This window comes from Mesocricetus auratus, unplaced genomic scaffold (assembly GCF_017639785.1).
Source record: "Mesocricetus auratus isolate SY011 unplaced genomic scaffold, BCM_Maur_2.0 Super-Scaffold_100007, whole genome shotgun sequence".
NCBI lineage: Eukaryota > Metazoa > Chordata > Mammalia > Rodentia > Cricetidae > Mesocricetus > Mesocricetus auratus.
In genome coordinates this window covers 96,624,541-96,646,062 of record NW_024429191.1, presented here as the reverse complement: position 1 = coordinate 96,646,062, position 21,522 = coordinate 96,624,541, and the positions used below count along the sequence as shown (strand labels likewise).

Below are 21,522 nucleotides of genomic sequence, written 5' to 3'. Positions count from 1 at the left end.
ACACCCTTTGCCCAGAGCTGAGTCGGGTTAGACACAGCGGGGAAGAGAATGCACCACAGGCCTGGCTTAAGCCCTGTCTTCCTTGAAAGCCCTACCTGAAGACAGGGGCCCACAGAGTGGCCACTCAGCAGGCCCGGGCATATAGTTCTACTTGGACCTTGTTTCTCCAGGAAGGGATTCACTATCCATGAAGTACAAAATACTGACATCTTCCTCATGGGGTCCCTGTGGGACCCTGAGATAAGGAAAGGGCCTTGGCTGAGCTGCAGACAGGGTGAGAGACAGTCAGAAGTGCACAACACTTGACATGAATTCCAAGCTGGAGGACTGGGCACAGCCACAGGGACTGATTTCTTTATCTTTGCTACCCCGCCTCCCCTGACTTTGAGAAATGAGCTTCTGTGAAAACGGATACCCTCAGTAAGGCAGCTTTTGTTTCTGGGAAGCAATCTCTTCTCCCAGGTAATTTCCTGGGAGACTCGAAGATTCTTGTTATTTTTATTTAGACTAATGAGACTGCATGCTGGTAGGTAAAGGGGCAAATTTTCTCTGTGTCTTAATAAAGGACCAAGACAAGAATGGAGACATTTAAAATTCAGAAGGAAAGGATTTAAGATGAAAGCTACCCCTTTTACTCCCCCACCCGCCATGCTGGCCCCCTCTGTACACACTGTCCCTCCCTGCCCACAATCCTCACTCCCATGCAGCCCTTCCCTGCTGATGAAATTAAGAGGCAATCAGGATATAATCAAAAGTGGCTCCAACTTTGGGCAATAAATAGCTCCCATATGCTCAATAAACCCCCGACCGCAGGCAAGTGAGTGCTCAGCAGCGTCGGGGAGACATCCATTCTTTGTTGAGACAGAAGCAAAGTCAATTACTGCAATTAAACTCTACAGAAATGCCTTGAATTTAATCAAAAGAGAAGTTTCAACTTGAGGAGTTGGAAGAAAGGGTAGAGAGTAGGGGCGGCAGGAATGGGAAGCGGGAAGAGTGTGTCACTGCAGCCTGGCGTGGACACTTTTGACACTAAGCAGAGAGGTAAAGCACACGTGCATGCGTTTGTGTCTGAGCTGTCTGCCTGCTGTGCCGTCACCATCTAGAGGCACATACATTCTAAGCCACACACACTTGGCCTGTTTGGCATGACTGCCTCTGCTGGCCTGTGGCCCCACCTAGCCCCCACAACAAAGTTCCTTCACCCGAAAATCAGCTCCAAGTTTTGTTTTCTTATGTGAAAGGTTTGGTGGAGACTGATGAAATGACACAGAGCCAACAAAGGGAGCTGTAGCTTAGGGCTAAGAGACAGCGCAGAGTAGCTGTGAGGGGATACAGGGAAGAAAAGGCCGGTCTGAGAGAACAGAGAGAAGGAAGCCGATTGGGAACACCCAACGCCACGGGTAGACGAGTGGTTCCTGGAACTGAGGCGCCTCAGTCCTGTGTCAGCTCCCTGGGCTGAGATGGAACGGAGAGAATCACTTCCTCAAGTACAGAGAGCATGCTGCCTGACCTGGGCACCCGATCTGATTTCCCATCAAAGTGTAGAACCCGAGACCAATGTCACCCTTGTTGAACACAAATACCAGCTGAGGGGACTGGCTCCATTTTCTCAGCTGACACTCAGCCAAACGTGCGTGCAGTCTTAATTTGGGATTCTCAGCTACGGACAAGTGGAAAAGCCGTTGATGACACCCTGTGACAACAGCTGTGGTGCTGCACACTGGTTCTCCACGTTTCACTGGGGCACACCAGCTCCCTGTGCATCACCAGGGACGAGGAGCAGAGGCTGGGAAGGGTAGGAGGTGTCCCACAGGGAGGCTCTGTAATCTCTGAAGGGGAGGGCAGAACTGAGGTAATTTGGAGCAGACTAGAGGGGTACTAGGATTGGGCCCAACGGATGCAAATTGGGCTCCCTCCCTACGAAGGAGTGGGGAACTTTCTAAGCTGCTGGTTGAGTCACAGCCAGGAAGAGCCTGGGTTTTCAGGAAACCGGGCTAGGATGGCAAGCGCCCAGGCGGTGGGCTGGAGGAGAGCCTCCGAGCCAGTGTGGGCTCCATCTGCACTGATCAATCAGCAGAAAGCACAGGTTATTACCACAGAGAAACGCAAGGTTCCAGGACCCCTGAAATTGAGAGTGAAGGAGAACGACTCCCTGATGGCTTTGCATCAAAAATTAAACAGGAAACGGGCTCTGAGTATTTCATCATCTGCTCCCCCGCCTGAAGCAGAGCGTAAATGTACATTACTTATGCTTTAACCCCAGTTTTTGTTAGGCTTTGTTCCCTTTCCCCTCACTAGAAACACAGCCTCTCCATCACCACTCAAGGATATAATAACCAGATTTTAAATTATTTATTCCAAAGGCTCTTTCCTGCCTACCTTTCCTGTGAGTTCCCTGGGGATATGTGTGCCACCATCTATTTATGAGGGAACACATGCCCTGAGTACTGTGGGAAGAGTTTCATCACCGGGGGTGGCAATGGCAGGGCCAGGAGCCCACCAGTCATCCTTCAGTGCGAGGCCTAGAAAAGCTCAGCTGAGGGGGCTTGGCCCTCTGGTGCAGCTACAGAGTGCCAGAGGTGGGCGCGGCTCTCCACCTCTTCTCCTCACCCTCCTTCAAGGGGCAGGGTTTGGGTTAGGACAGGTCTACTTGCCCAGCCTCAAGGAGGCCAGATGTCACAAAGGGGCAGAGATGGGACTGAGCCTGTCCCACATGGTCTTCCTGTGCCCTGGGATGTGTGTGACCCTGGCGCTGGGGAGAGACATGGAAAGGATGTGTCCACAGGAGGGGGAGGCTCGGAAACCATTCAGCCTGGGCTTTGTCAAGAAACTACACAGACAGAGCATTTTCACTGACCAAGAAAGCCTCTCCAAGGTGGCTCTGCTGCCGTACATTCTACATCTGCAGGGTATGGGTGCTCATGCCAGGGACCACAGTCTTTCTCTTCTCTAGGCATAAACATGCTGAAAATGACTCATGGAAACAAAGGTCACTGATGGGATGGGCCCCCTTCTTCCTCATCTCTCTGGGGCTGTGGCTGTCTGGCCCTGGCTTCTCATTCAGTTTACTCCAAACAAAGCTGAGCACAGAGAGAGCCTGTCCTTTGGGAAGGGTGATTGTGCCTCAAGACCTCACAAGTCACTCTACAGACGGGGGGTGGGATGACCTCTCATACACCTCCCAGCCCAACTGTGTCATGCTATTCTAGGTGTTTCTAGTCTTCCAGGAAGCTCTCTTATTCTCAGACCACTAGACACATTCACAGTTCGGACTCCAGGGAGATTACTTGGTGAGGACATTCCAGCTTAGTATACAATAGACCCACCGGCAGATGCCTCGCATGTAGCAGTGTTTCTTAGTGACAAAGACTGAGACAGCATCCCAGCACACATGGGCTGTGGTGAAGCAGTGCAGTGGCTAGTCTCTGGGAAATAAAATAGGACACCTAAGGCCCAGTAAGGAGGTAACAGTCACCCCCCTATCCCCTCACACCACCCCAGGACAAAGATACACGAGGTAGGTCAGCAATGCCCCTGACACCCAGGGAGGTGGAGAGCCTTTCTGAAATGGGTTTGTTGTACATGGAGCCTCTGATGTCCAGGAACAGTTTCATCAAGTAACATGTGAAACTGAAGAACCATCTAAGACGGCCTGGCCAGCAAGCCACACTAGGCCCAGGAGGCAGCAGACAACAGGACTAAATTTCACTGTCAGAACAGCACTTAGGGGGCTGGAGAGATGGCTTGGTGGTTAAGAGCACTGACAGCTCTTCCAGAGGTCCCGTGTTCAATAATAATGATAATAAAAAACAGAACTTACAGGATGCCTAACCACTCAACTAGTCTCTCTGAGTTGGGTTTCCCAGAGGCTGCTAAACCCCACCCCAATGCACCTTTGCTGGCTGGCACTGTCAGTTAAAGACACAAACCTGTCCCCAGCCCCATGCAGTCCCTCCCAGAGTCTTCTGGTCAAAGTGGCTTCAGGATGTAATTTCCAGCACAGAATGGGATTATTGAATAGTGCTTACTTTCCAACTCTACTCACACTAGCACATCATTACTAAAAGCCCTCCCCAGAGAACATGTGTCAGGCATGTCCTCCCTGAGATCACTGGCTTCTACAACAAGAACCCTTCAAATGCACTTGTTTGGTACTTCTCAGCCAAGAGACAGGAGTCCTGATGTCAGGCAAATGATTTCCAACTGGACAGGCTGGGCTCAGGAGGAAGGGAACCGGTCAGAGCCACTGGGGAGACGGTCTCCTCACTGCACACAGTGATGGCTGCTGTGCTGAGGTCAGGGGCACCTTAAGCATGGGCCTGGCATTTCAGCCTGGCTCTTGACAGGCAGACTGTGAGCTAGATGTAGTCTAGATGTGGTTAGCTTGAATCTCAAAATGTTTTTACGAATAATGCATTAGATCTCAACATAAAAAAAAAAAAACAAAAAACAGGTAAGGATATGTGAAAACACTGATTTTTGGATACTTAACCAAAATTCGGATGGTCTGAATGGTTTCTGTGGTGGGGTTAATTTACACTGGGCGCTGCTGGCTGGGATGTAGTCATGGGACCTGCTGTTGCCACATCTCCGCCTACAGCCCACAGCCCTCTTGACCCTGGCTGTGTACTGTCAGAAAGTTGTATTACACCTATGCTCCACACACTGCTGGGCCCCCCAGACTGGCCAGCCACCCTCTTCCTCTCTTCCAAGTTCCATGGCAGATTTACTGCCATGGGGTCCCACCTCACACTTGGGTCAGCCAAATGGCATTTGTACCTACCCACGAGTAGGACACACAGGCACTAGAGAAATAATGGGGTGCTGAGACACTTAATGCTGCTCTGATGAGTTTTTTAGGTGCTCTGGGCATCAGTGTTCTTCACCACTGCATGTACTTTCTTCCCTGACTCCAAACAAAGAGCTGAAACATGATGGAAAGAAGCCAGAGTCTGCATCCACTGGTGCTATGTAGCCCTTTCTGCGTCAGGTACCATAATAACCCACCCCAGATCACTTCTCCATGAAGCTGCTGTCTACTTTCTGAGGTCCTCTTCTCTGGCAGCAATCCCACCTCCAAGCAGGACTGAGCAATACAGGCCCCGGGGGAGGCTGAGGCCTGGTTAGAATCACCTTGTCGCTCAGCCAACAGTACTGTGTGTCTTTGGACAAGTCACACACTTTTGGATCCTCAGCTTCTTAGATGCAAAGTTAAGAAAACAATGTGCACATAAGAAGTGAGACCATGTCTGCTAGACTTCAGGGGGAAGATGAACGGGTGCTGAATAAGTACCTTAGAGTCCACACCCAGCTGTTTCCTGGTGCAGGCAGCTACAATACTCAGTCACCAAGTCCCGTCAGCGCTCTGGGCCCAGCACACCTCTGAGTTCCCAATAGTTCCTGCCCTGGCTCCTTGCCAACCCGCAGACTCCAAGTGGGGCACTGCCTCCTGACTCCCCATGCCCTCTGATCCAGCCACTTCCTCTGGGCCCAGAAGCTTAGCTGATTCTCCTTACTTCATCTTCTGGGGAGCTAATGGAACATCCTGGATACTGCTTAACAAGTGCAAGACCCTGGGTTTGATCCCTACAAACTCAAAAGGCAACAACAGGCAAAAAACTGCTGCTGGGTCTCCTGAGCTAGACTGGCCCTAATTGATCAGATACTGACTAGTGACCTCTGAAGCAGGCTCCGGCCTCCCAGTTTTGACCACTGTGTTTCCTGCTTTAAGCAGCAGACAATAGAAACTTAGCATGTTCAACAGAAGAGTGGGAGCAGAAGGGAAGGGGAAGCAGAGCCACTGGCCTGACCACCTTAGCCTGGAGTCTAGAAACATCCACAGGACAGGAAATGGAGGCCCAAGGGATCTGAAGACTGCCATACACGGGCTGAGGAAGAACGAGAAGGGAGCACCTTAGTCTACATCCTATACTGGAAGCCCAGCCTGGAGCAGCTCATGAAGCCAACAGACCTTGTCCCACAACGTTTTCCTGGATAGGACTCCCTGTTGGGTGGAGAGTTAGGCTTTGTTTTTTCTTCTTGTAGAGGTCAAGTGCCATGAAGACAGGAAGCACCACAGTCCCCGATCCTTATTGTTTCAGCATTCCCTTACCCTGAAGGCCTTACACTCCTACACGGCACACCTAGCCCACCACATGGAGTTCTGTGGATGCGGAACTACTCCCAGTGAGATCCCCTCCATGGCTGGTGTTTCACTGGCTGTGCAGTGCCACGTACAGAACTGTGTCTAATGGGCACGAATTAACAGCCAGCTTGGGATTTTAGTGAGTTCCTTTCCACATCATTTGAAAAATATCACATGAGATCAGGTCCAAGAACTAAACTTTAGGGAATTTGCTAGTTATGCTTTTATCATGCAAAGAAATGCCCAATTAATTCTTTGGGGGGTGGGGGTTGAGACAGGGCTTCTCTGTGTAGCTCTGGCTATCCTGGAACTTGTTCTGTAGACCAGGCTGGCATTGAATTCAGAGAGATGGGATTAAAGGCGTGTGATACTACTGCCTGGCTCCAATTATTTCTTTTATTTGTAAATTGTATTTTATGGCAAATAATGCCTTAACTATAATGATTCAATTAAAAAAACGGCACTTGACTGTTTCAAAGGAATAGGAAATCTCCAAAGAGGCCTTTAATTTCAAAGGGATCTCTAGCAGATTTTAAGAGGTGGGTGTCACTGCTGCCCTGTCTGAAGCCTGCTGTGACTCTCTTTAGCCCTTTTCTGTGTGTGACAAAGACTGTGGCATGGAGAGCAGTTGTACTGTGGACACATGCAGTGTCATTTAATGTGTTATTCAACACGCATTTTATATAGCGAGGACAGAGACAGGGCCTCCCTTCGCCCCACTGAACTGAGGTGGGGCTATCCTCCACTTGCAGTTTTGTGAGGAATGCTTTGACAGAGACACCGCCAGCCTCCCAGCGTCAGTCACAGCCCATGTCTTCTTAGACATGCGCAACTAGGCTCTGTGGGTGGACCACAGCTGTAGGGCAAAGTGGACTGGGCAGAGAAGGTATAGGAGGGGCAGACAGGGAGCAGTGAGAGCAGGCACAGGAGCTGCAACTGTCTCAAGGGGAAGGGGAAGAGGCAGTGGGGTAGGGGTCACAGTCAGGGACTGTACCCATAATGCTACAGTCATGGGTGAGGCCCCAGTCAGAGGCTCTGGTGCTGGGCATTAAGGGAGAAAGCACCATTTTCCAGAACAGGCATTGTCAACTCCTGGTTACCTCCATCATCCAGACGGAAGGAAGAATGTTGGGCCCTTATCTATTGAGAGCTTGGAACTGTAGCCCTGTGGGATCTGGTGCCCTCTTCTGGTGAGCAGACACATAGACAAAACACCCATATATACATAAAATACATAAATACATCTTTTTAAAAAGTAATGGAAAGTTGATAATACATCAAATGTCTTCAGATATTTTCAGATTCAGAGTAAATTATTATTTTAAATTTTAACTTTACATGTATGAGTGTTTTGTCTGCATGTATGTATGCCTACCATGTGTGTGCAGTACCAGAAGAGGCCAGAGAAGGGTGTTGGGTCCCTTGGTACTGGAGTTGTTGGACGGACACACTTACCACATGGCATGCATGTATGTCGGTGGGAGTCGTGGGCTGCTAACTGGAGTGCAGTTGTACGATCTCATGATTCTTTCTGCCAACAAAAAATTTCTAAACAAACTTGCCACCAGCAGGTCCTGTCTGAAGAGCTTTTGGAAGAGATCTGAAGACAGATAAAAAATAACAAGAAATCTTCAGTGATTTGTGCCCAGCACTGGAAGCCAAACACACAAGCTTTCTTTCATCAAAAATTATTACAGACAAGTTGAGACTCACACACACACACACACACACCAGTCTATATACGAACAAATACACAGATGCCAACCAAACTACAAAGCACACACATGTTTTATAGCAGGAATTCTATAGGACAGTGCCATCATGTATTGAGGAAGCTGAGCCCTGGGCCTTCTGGCAAAGCAGGGCTGACACAGAGCTCGCTATCTGCCATGGATCTAAGCACTTGGACTCCTGGTCCCTGCACCGACACCACAACACCCAACCCCGATTAGGCCCTTTGCTCTCCTGTCTGTTTTCAGTCCCTGTGTGTGAGCTTCTTCACTGGAGGGAACCAGTGGTCCTGTGTGATGGTGGTGTCTCTCACCCCGAGGGAGCACATTCCAGGCAATGGTGTCTGTGATGGCTGTGAAGATCCAGTTCAGCTCGCCCAGAGGGGTTCTCCGGTCGTTCAGCCGTCCAGGGATCCTAGATAAGATGGTGTTTGCATTAGTGCTGCCACGTCTACTGAAACAGGCAAGGGAGTCAGATGTGGGAACAGATCTTAACGAGATGAAAAGAGAGGCTGGGCTTTCTTACAGTTCCTGATATCTCCTTCAAGGAGACAAGACACTATATAGGCTTACCCTTAGTAGCTCCTACTCTCTACCCTACAGGAAGACACACATCTCGAGCTGTCAAGGGATCCACCCATTCCACGGCCCTGTCTGGATTCCACTGCTGCAGAAGAGCTGAGGAACAAGTCCTACCCTGCACAGCCCACTTACCCTGTAGTCACTCAGTAGGTCCTGAAGACCAGATGGGGCCCTGCACAGGCATTAGCAATTCACAAAGGCCCCAGTGGGAAGGACACACGGGAGCAAAGAAGAAGAGCGTGCATGGAGAGCCAGGCAGTGTGAACGCTGCAGACACTCATGAAGGGCGGAGAAGGAGAGCTGGGCGTGGTGCTGGCCCACCAGCAGCGGTCTGCATCCTCTCAGGACAAGAGTGTGTCCACTGGAGACCACAGCAGTTCTGAGCCCTAAGGGGTGGGCATGCCCTGGATCTTTCTGCTCTGCTGCAAGGTTAACTTTACCCACTAGGTAGCAAGTTTAATTATATCTGACTAGAAACTCGTTCTTCCTCCCAGAAGGAAAATGTTCACAGTGATTTGGTTTAGAGACTAGAGTGTGATTTGCTATTTATAAGGTGGAACAGATTAATAATTCCTATTATAGTCACCCATTTGATAGCACTGTCAGTAAGAACAAATCAGAGACTCAGGGAGAGGGGAGCAGGGCCCAGGCTAGCTACATAACACAACCAGGCCGGGTGAGCTCTTTTCTGCCACTCATACCATTCAGTTTAGAAACAAAAATACTTTTTGTCTTCAAGGAGGCTTAGTGATAGGGCAGAAAAGAGCCAGGGAAAAAGCAAAACAAACACCGGTGTAATCTATTACAGCAGCAAAGCTCACGGAGTCACCGAGCTGTCGCGGAGCCCAGTGCTGGCCATGTGTGGGGTGGGTACCACAAAGTGCCCTACTACTGAAGAGAAACCAAGGGTCAGAGGTGAACGCAGCACAGGGACTCTCTTTACCTGCTCTCTTGCCATGGAGAGCACCACACAGAGGTGTGTGTAGGAGAACTGGACCCATGGCCATCAGCCAAGTGTGGGGTACACCACTCAAAGAGAAACAAGCCAGCACAGCCCTTGACCCCAGCTCTCACCGCTGCTCACAGAAATCACTACCATCTGCAGTGTCCCTGCTGCCCGCTACTGATGCCAAGTCCAAAGGTGAGGCTCCCCAAGAATTTTTCAATAGCTCACTAAGACCCATTGGAAGCTGTCTCCTCTAGGAGACCATTACTACAGAGAGGCTACCTCAGCCAAAGCGAACCCACAGGACAGTGTCCTCTCCCCCATTTGACAACACAGAACACTGCAGACCAAGACAGTCACCCGAGCCTAGGGACAGAGGCTTTACTAGAGTTCCAGTAGAGAAATGGCTGGGTTCTGAATGCAACCTCCAGTCTGACTGACACCATGGATCTTACAAACGTACCCCCACCCCTTACCTCAGGCTGCTCTTCCTGGTATGGTGAGCCCTGCCCTAGCACTGCCAGTGTGGTTAGCCACTGAACTCAAAAAGCAGAGTACACACAAGCAGGCAGGGCCAGGAAGCCTCCAGAACAAATACCAGATATGTGACCACTGAGCAGCCACATTGTGCGTCCAACAAGAGTCTGCTGTGCCTCCACTGCTCTGCTTCAAGCAACACGCACACATTTAAAGAAAGGGAAGGTTCAGAGAAAGGGAACACACAGCATTCACACTGGGAACACACACATTCTTGTCTTCTACCTCAGCGTGTAGTTTCCAGCCAGCAGTCAATTCTTATCCCCCACCCCCAGACACGATCTGACTATGTAGCTCTGGCTGTCCTGGAACTCATTCTGTGGACCACGCTAGCCTCAAACTCACAGAGACCTACCTGCCTCTGCGTCCCGAATGCTGGGGTTAAAGGTGTGCGCCACTATGCTTGGCCCATCAGCCAATTCTAATCCATAAACTTATTAAGGAGACACAGGAAATACTAAGGCAGAGTGTGGTTACATTAAAACTGTGACAAGTTAGAAATGCACTATGTGATCAAAACAAGAGAAGCGACTGAGTAAAATATACAATAGCCACAGAGAGATGGCTGCTAGACACTTGATGTTTATTTTTTGGACATCTCAATAGGGCAATGTGTGCTTTATGATAATGAACCAAGTCAGACATGGCCCGGCCAAGATCATAGAAAACACAGGCAAGGGGAGCAGCAGGGGTGGGGTGGGCGGGCTGCTCTTCCTATCATCTACAAGGAAAAGGTGAGAATCCACCCCACTTGAACAACAGGGAACATCTGAGACTCCATTTCCTTGCTGGCTTGTCCTCAGCCTTGAGTGCACTAGGAGGTGAGCTCTCAGGAGACGGCCCCTGCCACTGAATAACCACTGAGGAACAGAGCCCATGCTTTGTCTGGGTTACTTGCTGCATAAAACAAAAGGAAAACACAAAGCAACTCTCATGTGTGGCAATCGGCACCCAAATCCCACAGCATCCTGGAAACCCCCATCTTCCCTGAGACATCATGAAGATACAGACAAGGCATCTGCCCAATGCTGCAGATGGATCTGAAAGTCCACTCACATCGACTGACTGACCGGCTGTGCATAAGCAGGCACCGACGCGGCTCTGGCTCATTTGCGGACCGACAGGTCCTTTCTGGGATGACAAAGGTGGAGTAAGCCTACACATCCCTTCTTGTCCTGAGTCTGGGCTCTGTGCCTGACAGGGAAGCTGGGAAGACATCTGGGTCGTCGCAGGCTGCAGCAGGACCCAGAGGGAACCAAGTAGCTGTAACATCCAGCCTGAGACCCCACCCCACTTGGGAAGCTTCTCTAAGCCCTAGACAATCTATTAACAAGCACAAGGGCTCTTTTAAAATTTAACTCCTGGTGCCAACCAAGGACAAACTTTATGTGGAAAGTGATTACAGGATTGAAAGATGAGAAGCCAAACCCTGGTCCCAGCTGTGCTGTGGCTGGGCAACTTCTGCATCCTGTGTCTCGGCTCTGAGTCACGAAAACTAACCTTATGTGCGACACGGGACTAAAATAAAACGGGTCACACTTGCACAGCAGACACAGTGGCAGCCAGATACCTCCTTGGCAGGGGCATGCCGCCCCCTCAGCTCTCCCTCCCGCTGTTGCTGTGAGCACAAGGTTTATTCCCATCCCATTCCTGTCTTCCTGCAGACACTGCACTCCCCTGCAGCTCTGTTTCCAGCCAGGACTCATCTTCTTTGACTTCAATACCCGGCGATCACTGCTATCACTCCTTTTGAGTATCTCCACTGCTGTGTATGTGATGACCTCAGAGTGGACTGTTCTGGAATGATCTGACACTTTCCCCCTTGGGCTGCTCTCTCCTCACCCCCACACCCCTGATGGTCCTTATCGCCCCTTCTGCAGTCACTTGTCAAACAATTCTATTCACCCTTCTATTCCCAAGCTACCCTTCTCCACCTAGTTGCAGGCAGACCCTGTTACATCACTGGTTATCCAAACCTTAGTGAGGAGACATTTCTAAGGATGTCTTAATGTTCAGACCATTCCCACCTCCTTTGGGCTCATTCCTATGAGTACCTGCCAACCTGTGTCTCACTGGCATCTGACTTTCCCACCTATTTCTGAGCCGGTACTGTGGGAGGAGCACACTCCCAGATAGGGCCTCGGTCATGACATGTCTTTACAAATCAATGAGGAACTGTGAGGAATATGCAGAGTGAACAGCCAGCTTGAACTCTGGTGTCAGACAGACACGAGTTTGACTCTGTCCAATAGCTGCCCTGTGACCTTGGGCCAGCAGTCTGAGCTCACTGAGGTCTGGTTATTTCAATCACAGCTAGCTAGACCCAACCACTGACTGCAGACTACTGCCACGTGAGCCACTGTGCGTGGGCCACATCCCAGGATGGTGTTTTCACTCTCACTTGCAAAATGGGGCTGGAGGCCATCATGAGGGTACGCTGGCCTTGGGGAAAAGTGGTAACAACTGACCATAGCCTGGCCCACCATCTGCCCCACAAGGTCCTAAGGACCAAGCACAAGTGGGCCTGGGCTGTAGGAGGTGGGACTCATACCTCATGACCCTAGAGCTCCCTTTGTGCTGCCACAGGGCCCCTCTTCCTTCAGATCTGGAAAAACCACAGGGTGGCCAACAGCAAAGCAAGTTCGCCTTGCTGCTCGTGACCCTGACTAACCCACTGATCCCTGACCATACATGGTCCCTCCAGTCTCTGGAAAGCCAGATCCCAACACCCTTTCCCGACCTGCTCTCTGGGGTGCTGACTGAGTTTGGGAATGCTGCCCTAACCTCACAAACCTCTGAGCACACTTGACATTCAGCCTGCTCAGAGTGACAGCGGCTCCAGTAACTGTCCTGCTCGTGCGCGGAGGGCTGTTGTTCACGCTTCCCTCATCTTTCCTCACAGCCTGAGCTCAGGGGGAGCTTGGCAACAGCACCGTCTATCCTTCTCTACAGCAAGGACCCTCTCTGTCCACGAGCCCCACTCATTCCCGTGCTCCCCAGACTTAGAACAAGTGCAGCCACAGCCCCCGTGAGAATCTGTTTCCGCCTGCTGGGAAGGCTGTCCCCAGACAAGCCCCTCTACTTCACATTACGCCTCTCAGGGCTCTTCCTGTGTCAGATGTGAAGGCTGCAAAGTCCTCCAAGTCTTTTCTGTAGGGGCTTTCAGTGCCTCTACTTAAAATCTAAAGGGACAGTGGGCACCTGTGGCTGGGCACCCTCCACAGGAACAGCCAGGCCTCTGAGGGGCAGACTCTGTCCGACACACTCAAACAGAAAATTCCCTCATGGCCTCACAGCTGTCAATAACTCATCAAGTCGATGGCTGACCTTGTAAAATCATGTCCCATGCTTCCTCAGACTGGCCAAATGCCAGACGGCACAGTACTGGAAACGCCAGGGTTGGTCTCTGCTTGCTTGTGCTACCCATGTCCCTTCTTGGGTAAGAGTTTGTGACTCCCTGGGGACACTCCCTATGCAGTGTAGAAGATGCCCCATCTCTTCTGTGGGACTCAGGACGCCCTGCACACAGCCGCTCCTGCACAGCCCTCATCCACCTCGGAAGAGCTCTAGCACTCCTCGAAACCCTTGCTTGTGCTCGGTTATTATTCACCGTTTCTTCTCTATGCTAATTTTCTATGTAACTAGATAATAAATTCCTATGGGCAATGACTTTCTTTCCTCGATATGTATCAATCTCCTTATAGTTTTTGGCAGAGTGCTAAGCACACTGCATAATCTCAGCAGCCCACAAACCTGACTCATGGAACTCAAAACAGCAGCAGCTCCCACTCATTCCTAAGACTCCCCATCGCCAAGTGGGTAGAATCCTAACTCTCTATGGCAGCTTGCAGCTGTGGCTGGGGACAGGGAAGGAGTCAGCTTAAGTGCTATTCTTCAGCTGCGTCCTCAGTGTGCGTCTCAGCTCCTGGAGGGAGGCCTCACTCTTCTCTGGGCCCCCCAGAAGCTCTCTTGCTGAGAAAGGTGGAAGAGGAACCTGGACCACCCAAGAGGGAGTGCTGCAGAGGAGGCCAGACTGCAAACGACTCCAGCTTCCTTCTTGTCTCCAGTGACGCCTGTGATAAAACCTCTAACTGCCACCTTGCTACACAGTCAGTCTCCCTGAGTTACAATGAGTAATTGTCTAGACCAGGTAGGCCTGTGGACCAGAGTCCATGAGGAACTGTCTTATCCTAAAAGTGGGTGGTGCCACTCCCTGAATTTGGGTCCCAGTCTGTATAGAGAAGGTCTCTACTTTAAAAAAAGAATTATTTAATGTGCATAATTATTTTATGTGCATTGGTATGAGGGTGTCAGATTCCCTGGAACTGATTTAGGGACAGTTGTGAGTTGCCATGTAGGTGCTGGGAATTGAACCCAGGTCCTTCCAGAGGGCAGTCAATGCTCTTAACCAGTGAGCCATCTCTCTTGACCAGATGTGACCAGCTGCTTCAGCCCCGCCCCCCCTCCACCTGCCTGACTTGCCAGCAATGAGAAACTGCAACCTACAACTGTGAGATAAAATACTTTTTCCCCTTCGTAGCTTTTGTCAAGGTATTCTGTCACAGCAACAGCAAATGGCCACTGGAAAACGAACCAGTGTAGGTGCTAAGTCATTAGTCTCCCGAGTTATTCCACTCCCCACCAGCACTTTCATATTTCAACATCACATCATCACCGCCAGGGACCCCAGAGTGTCCTGTCCCCTGGTTTTAAGGACACAGCCCTTTATCAAGTAGCTCAGGTTTGCAACCTCTCCAAACACCCTCACCTCCTTCCATCCCCCAGGGCCTGCAGAGGTCTCTGCTGCCTTCTCCCTGTTCCATAGAATGTTGTGGGTACCTCTGTACCTTAGTCACGATGCTGTCCAGGCTGCCTTAACACTTGGCACAAATGTACCATGCTGTGTGCCCAAGTGTGCTTGGCCGGCCAATGCCGGGATCCCTACTGAATGGTCACAATGCTCTGAGCGCACAAAATGCTCAGCATAACCCCCAGCTTCCAGAAAACGGCACCATCGCTCCCACAAAGTAAGGACACAGGAAGAAGGCAATAAAATAGTACAGGCCCCACCATCTGAAATCCGCTAGAAACCCTATGCACATCCCTGTGGCCGGCTAAGGACGCACAGTAGCACACAATCTGTAACACACTGAGGTACTGTGTAAGGGCTGGCTGCAGGCTTGTCTCACACACCCACAGACACAGGAAAACAGCCCACAACACAGTATGAAAAGGGAGCATCTTGGCAGGGCAGGGGTTACGGGTGTTTTTAAAAATCCTGCATATTTAGTACAGTTCAAACAGACACCTCCTCCACACCCTCAAGCCCAAACAATCAACCAAACAGAAGATAAGCATGGCAGCAGGCCAGGTCTCTAAGACCTTGAGCTACCAAGCAGGAACTCACTCAGAAGGGCCAGTCCAGGCTGAGTTAGCGAGATGTGACTGTGGCCCATGAGTTAAGAGTAAGCGGACAGATCTTCAGAAATCTCAGTGGAGCAGAGCAACGTGCAAAAGGGAAGGAACACAGGCTGATGGTCAGTCGGTAGGTCAGTCAGTGAGAGGAGCCCAAGATCTGTCTGAACACTCAACAGTGAGGCCACATTAATAGAGTAACAAAGGGGGATAATTAGACCTTAGCAACCACAGCTTCCCTGCTGCCCCCTCAACAGATGCAGAAATGTGAAATCCCCACCTGACAGTGGCAGCTCACACTGACCCTTGAGAGCAGAGCCTGGACGCCCAGCTTCACTGTTTCCATTTAACACAGTACTAGAGGCATTAGACAGTTCAATATGGTAAGAAAAAGAAATAAGAGGCAGAAAAATTGGGAAGGAAGAAGTAAAACAGTATGCATCAGTAGATGACACAATTATAAATTCAGATCTTATGGGATCTGTAAAACAACCAGCAGAGCTAGTAAGTCTAGCAAAGTTAAAAGAAACAAGGCCACCATACAGAACCCACTCATTTCTATAGGCAACCATACAATTAAAAATCCTGACACCAACAAAAAGAGCTAGACCTGTATAGTGAAAAGTACAAAGCACCAAGAAACAGTAGTGCTCACGTCACAGTGATGCCAGAAGACAAACTCAGCACGGGGAAGCACAGTGAAGCACAGCAAACCCCAGTCAGAGCGCGGCAGGTCAGAGGACAGCATGGCTGGACGCACAGGCCTTGGTGTCGAGTTCCTGTTCCCTTCTAGGATTCCCGTCTGCTATCTGGCTGGCCCATGCTCAGCTTCCTCTTAGACATACTTTACTGCACAAGCTAAGTGAGAAAGGGTCAATAAATGAGAATTGGTTGACGCACAGGAGCTGCCCAACCAGATGTACAAACAGCTATCACACTCAATACAGACTCTCTTCAGAAGAACCAGGGGAAGGACACAGCAGACTCAAATACAAGAGGTGCAAGGCCATGTGCCGGCAGTCTAGGCATATGATGTACCACCCCAGACTACCAAAACACAATGCCACAAGTAACAAGAGGAAGACACAGTTCTCACTCACACACGAGGGGGCAGGGAGATGGCTAAGGGGTAAAGCCATTGCTTTACAAGCATGAAGTCCCAAGTTTGGACCCCCCAGCACCCATGTAAAAGCTGGGCACAGTAGTGCCATCTGTGACTCCATAGGTGGGGAGGAGGAGGAAGAGGCAGGTCCCAGGGGCTCGCCAGCTAGCTAGCCAACTGGAATGGTGTGCTCCAATCAAGGACAGTCTCCAAAATAAAGTGGAGAGTGACTGACTAATGAAAGTATTCGATGCTGATCTCTGGCTTCCACACACGGAGAATACCCATCCCACATGGGCACACTAGACCAGAAACTAGACAAAGAAGCCATGTGCTCTCCCCAGCCTTCCCATGACTTCCAAGTCGCCTGAAGACATCACTTCCCCCAAGAGCTCTGTACTTTATACCACAACCACCAGTTAGCAGAGCTTGAGAGTGACAGGCACTTAGGGAACCCACAGGGGTTAAAGACAGAAGACAAACCACAAAGCAATCCTAAGATGAGTTATAAGCAGGCAGACTGCTGGACATGGTGGCACACACCTTTACCCACAGCACTCGGGAGGCAGAGGCAGGCGGATCTATGTGAGGTCAAGGCCCGCCTGGTCTACAGAGTGAGTTCAAGGATGGAAACAGACAGCAAGCCACAAAAAACACACTATGTTCATGGGTTGGACAAGTTTACACTATTAGGACAATGACTCTCCAGCCAAAATTACAGCAGATTTTGAATTAAAATGTATTCTAAAATGCTAAGTTTTTAATGAAATACTCACTAGCTAAAAGTTTCACTAGCTAAAAGACTCAGTTTCACTAGCTAATCCCCCCCCCCACCACACACAAAAAAGCCTTAAAATATGGTTATATTGATGAAGATAATGAGTGGTACAGGTAAAAGGCCAGACAGATCAACAGAATGGAGGTCACTTTTTTTGATCTGAAATTTGATGAACAGACAGTACTGAGCACAATATACAAAAATTAACCTAAGATGGAGAATAAACTTAAAAAGTTAAACTGTAAAACTTTTAGGATCAACAACCCTGGGAGAGTCAGGTAAAGACTTTTTGTGGGGGACATAGAAATCACAAATTGTAGAAGAAAAAAACTATGAAATCAGATCTCGCCAGATCTTTGAAGACAAAACCACAAGGTACAGATTTTCCAAAATTATCAATACATGGCTCTGACCATTGATAACTAAAGCACACAAGGACTCTCGCGAAAAACACAATTTAAGACCTGGCAAGAGACCTGAAGACACACCCATCTCACTAAAGAACACACGTGAGGTGTCCCAGCATACAATCAACTCATGACACCACACGGTATATCCTAGCAGTGACACAGGAGGTGTCCAGGATATAGTCAATTTAAGCTCAAATCATGACACCATATGGTATATCCTCTGGAACTATTGACCCTAAAAATGCAGGACAGCAAGAGTGGACGTAGGCCCAGAATGGTAGTGCACTCATACACCTGCAAAGATGCTCTACCACCATAAAAACAGCCGCACACCTACTACATCACCAGCCATCCCACACACAGGTATTTACCAAGGTGGAACACACCTACATTTCCACACGTGACTACAGATGATCGACTGTAGCATATCAACTAAAATGGTTCACCAACAGGTGGACCAAGCTGACACAGAGCAACATATGACCTGCAGTGAAGGAACGCAGCACTGACACACCAAGTCTGGGTGAATCGCAGAGGCTACACTGGTCAAAGAACCCATGCACACTTCCAAGAAATTCTGGAAAAACCACCTCCAGCACACGGGAAGGCAGAGCCAACAGGCCTGGGCTTGGGAGTCAGGAGGGTTAGTGGGGTAGGGTGAGGTAAGAACATGGCAGACCCACCCTGCTGGTAGCAGTGGTTCCAGGAGACTGCATCAAATCATAGTTAACCCCGGGTGTTTATTGATAGCCTCTTGATAATGTTAATCTAAAGTTGTGAAAGCACACATAGGGGAATTATGGCATTTTCAAATGAAACAGGACTTTCCCCAGCAGATGTGCACTAAAGGTAAAGAAAAAAGAGCTCAGACGGGAGCTCTGAGGTACAGGAAGGAAGGAAGATCATCAGAAGGTCAGAAGGTGGTTCGTGTAATTGAATACTAACTCTGGAGGGCAACAGCGATGTGTACAGACAAAAGCAGAGACAACAGGGATGTGTGTGCATCAGACACAGCTAACAGCCGATCAAGGGAAGACTAGCTTTCACAGCTGTGTGACTGCAGTGACAGCAGCTTCCTAGGTACCAGCTGTGCTCAGAGTGAGTTAAACAGAAGTTGCCACCAGAAAGAACAAAAGTTGCCACCAGTGTGTGTTGGAAGGAGGTGTAGGACTCAAGTGATGTCACTGCAGCACTGAGTCCCCTCTGTGCTTGCCCAATTGGACAAAGCAGGAACTCCTGTAAGAGCAGAGCATCAGGCACACAGCACTTTTTACCTGCCCTCTGCCTTCACAAGGATTTGAGTAAAAGCTGCCAGGGCAGGAGTGACACAGTGACTGGCAGGTGAGGCAGGCAGAGATCCAGCTTCCTGTCCGCGTCCAAAACTCCCTCTAGTGCTGGCTTCCTCTCCACCGTGCAGGTCCTGGGCATCTGTTCCCCCTGATCCAGAGAGAGGACCATGACCTGAGCACACTGACCAACTGCACATTTCTCAGAGGATCGATGATCCACGGATGCTGATCAACTGCTGATTTATCACCATAAACAGCAGTCACAGCTGCACTGGAAAGGAACATACTTTCAAAACCAAGCCTGCATCTTTAATGACTACATTTTAAAACTAGTCCACATTATGAGTCTACTGGGGCAGCAAAGTAAATTACAGCCGTGGTCCCCGAGCCTGTGACAGGGAAGCCCACAAACCTCTCTGAGTGAGGATGCTGAGGGAAGGGCATGGCCTGACCCAGCTGCCCACTGCAGCTGACTGCTGGACACACCCACTCTGCATGTCCATCTTCTCAAAGGGTAGATGATAGTACTCGCTCTCAAGGGGCCCTTTCGAAAGGCATGTGGTTGAGCATGCCTTTAATCCCAACACTCAGGAGGCAGAGGTAGGTGGATCTGAGTTCAAGGCCAGCCTGGTCTACAGAGTGAGTTTCAGGACAGCCAGGACTACATAGAGAAACCCTGTCTCAAAAAACAAACAAACAAAAAACAGCAAACAAAAGAACAAAAAAAGGAAAAGTGATATATACAAAGCCCTCAGCTAGAATATGATAAAGCCATGCGGTTTCAATCCAGAATGCAGCCCACCCTAGGACAGTGGGCACCTGGGGCCAAGTGGCCCTGCAGCTCTGAAGCAGCAGGAGCACCACTGGCAGCCGTGCAGCACAGACATGGCCGTTAACTTTAGAGTGGGTGTTTACGCAATCGATGTTAATCATGAATAATTTTTGTACACTTTGTGCCTCTAGTGATCAGAATACTAACGAGAAGCCTCCTGGAACAGGTTCAGCAACCGTAGGATCCCTGGAGCTTTCTGAGAATCCTAATATTTCGAGCACTGTTTAAGCGTTTCATTACTTTGTTTCAGGGCTGAAAAATGTCCCTTAATTTGCAAGCATGGATCTTATTGCCATTCTCTCAAAGGATTTGGCATATAAATATGCACGGGTTTATTCATCAGGCAATAGGTGAGCACAGATAATTAGAAGCAGTGGAGGGGGCTCCAGGAAGTTCACTCTTCCTTCCAGACACATCAGCGTAGTGGAAACAGATAGCTCCCCTAGCTTTAAGATGCCAGAGCTAATGGAACACCCACATGTACCTTGGGGCATCTGCAGTAATTGCTAAGGCTACAGCGGAACCACATCTGGAGCACATCTGGAGCACAGAACCCAGCAACCCCTGGAAACTGATCCTGGTCCCCACAATCCCTTCTCTAGTGATGACAAAAACAACACAACTCAGGGTGGATTTCTGACTGGCTGACAGCAGGGGTGCTGTCACACCTAATGTCAGGAAGCTGGAAAGAAAACCAGGTGGCATAGCAACACCCTGAGGCTGGGGTGTAGCTCCATGGTACAACTCCTGCTTAGTACAATGAGGTCCTGGTTTCCTTCCCCAGCACCTAATGAGAAAGAACAAATCAGCATGTATGCGGACGCTGCTCAGGTGCCTACAGCAGGCTCCAGGGAGAGGTGCGCCAGGGGAGGTGTCCATGGCCCTCTGGGATCTTTTACCATAAAGAAAACAAATGCAGCCAGAGGCCTGCTGTCCTCCTCAGTCCATCTGTGCAGAGGAACTTGCCATACTGGCCAGGTGGGCTGGAACCATGGTCCTGATCAGAGTGTGACACAGGTGTTCTCACAGAAAGGACTTCCCATTTGGTGAGAGGAATGAAAGAGTAAGACTATACAAGTGGATGTTTAGAATCCTTAAAAAGCCAGAAAAATCTATTGCAGATCTAACTAAAGCCCAGCTAATGTACTTACATGCTGCTGTAAGTTTGCTAGTATCCATTTATCCCTGTAAGCTCTTCACAGCTCCAGATCCGACCACCTTGTATTTCTATGGCTCACTCAGGCTGACTAGCAGCACTGACATGTAGGGTTTTCCTCCAATCTTTCACTAATCCACAGAGCTCAGGACTTTGTTCAGAATAATGAGCAGCTACGGAATAAATGGACTGATAGCAGGGAACTGAACAGACAGCCCACCGCTGTTTGTTTGCTCTGATAACTGTGACCGAAATACTCTATCCCACCAATTAATTTGGATCCAAGGTCAGCACACACAACAACTCAGGGGAAGCTTTCATGCTCTGTATGATGGCCACATTGTAGCTGGAGAAAACACAGGGTAGATACTGTACCATGACCACACAGGAGTTCATCAGGCCCTGGAGTGAAGATGATGACAGATTCCCTGTCAGCTTTAATGCAAATGAGATTTGGAAAACTCAGAGCTCCACCTCTCTGAGAAAGTAGACTAGCCAGTGTGCAGGGGCACGTGACCATGTATGTCACCCAGCCAATTACACAAACCTCACCCAGAAAATCCCCTGACAGCTTTGTCAATATCGTGCAAATGTTTTTAT

General features: G+C 49.6%; 1 protein-coding gene across 1 annotated transcript in view; it reads right to left on the bottom strand.

The window, feature by feature from the left end:
- The window catches only part of Rptor (regulatory associated protein of MTOR complex 1), a 231,918-nt gene that overhangs the window by 71,089 nt on the left and 139,307 nt on the right, over nucleotides 1-21,522 (bottom strand). The window contains exons 8-9 of the mRNA XM_040750158.1: nucleotides 8,190-8,290; nucleotides 7,601-7,745 (exon numbers count right to left, since the gene is read on the bottom strand). Of these exons, the coding sequence (XP_040606092.1) occupies nucleotides 7,601-7,745; nucleotides 8,190-8,290 (246 nt within the window). The remainder of the gene's footprint in view (nucleotides 1-7,600; nucleotides 7,746-8,189; nucleotides 8,291-21,522) is intronic.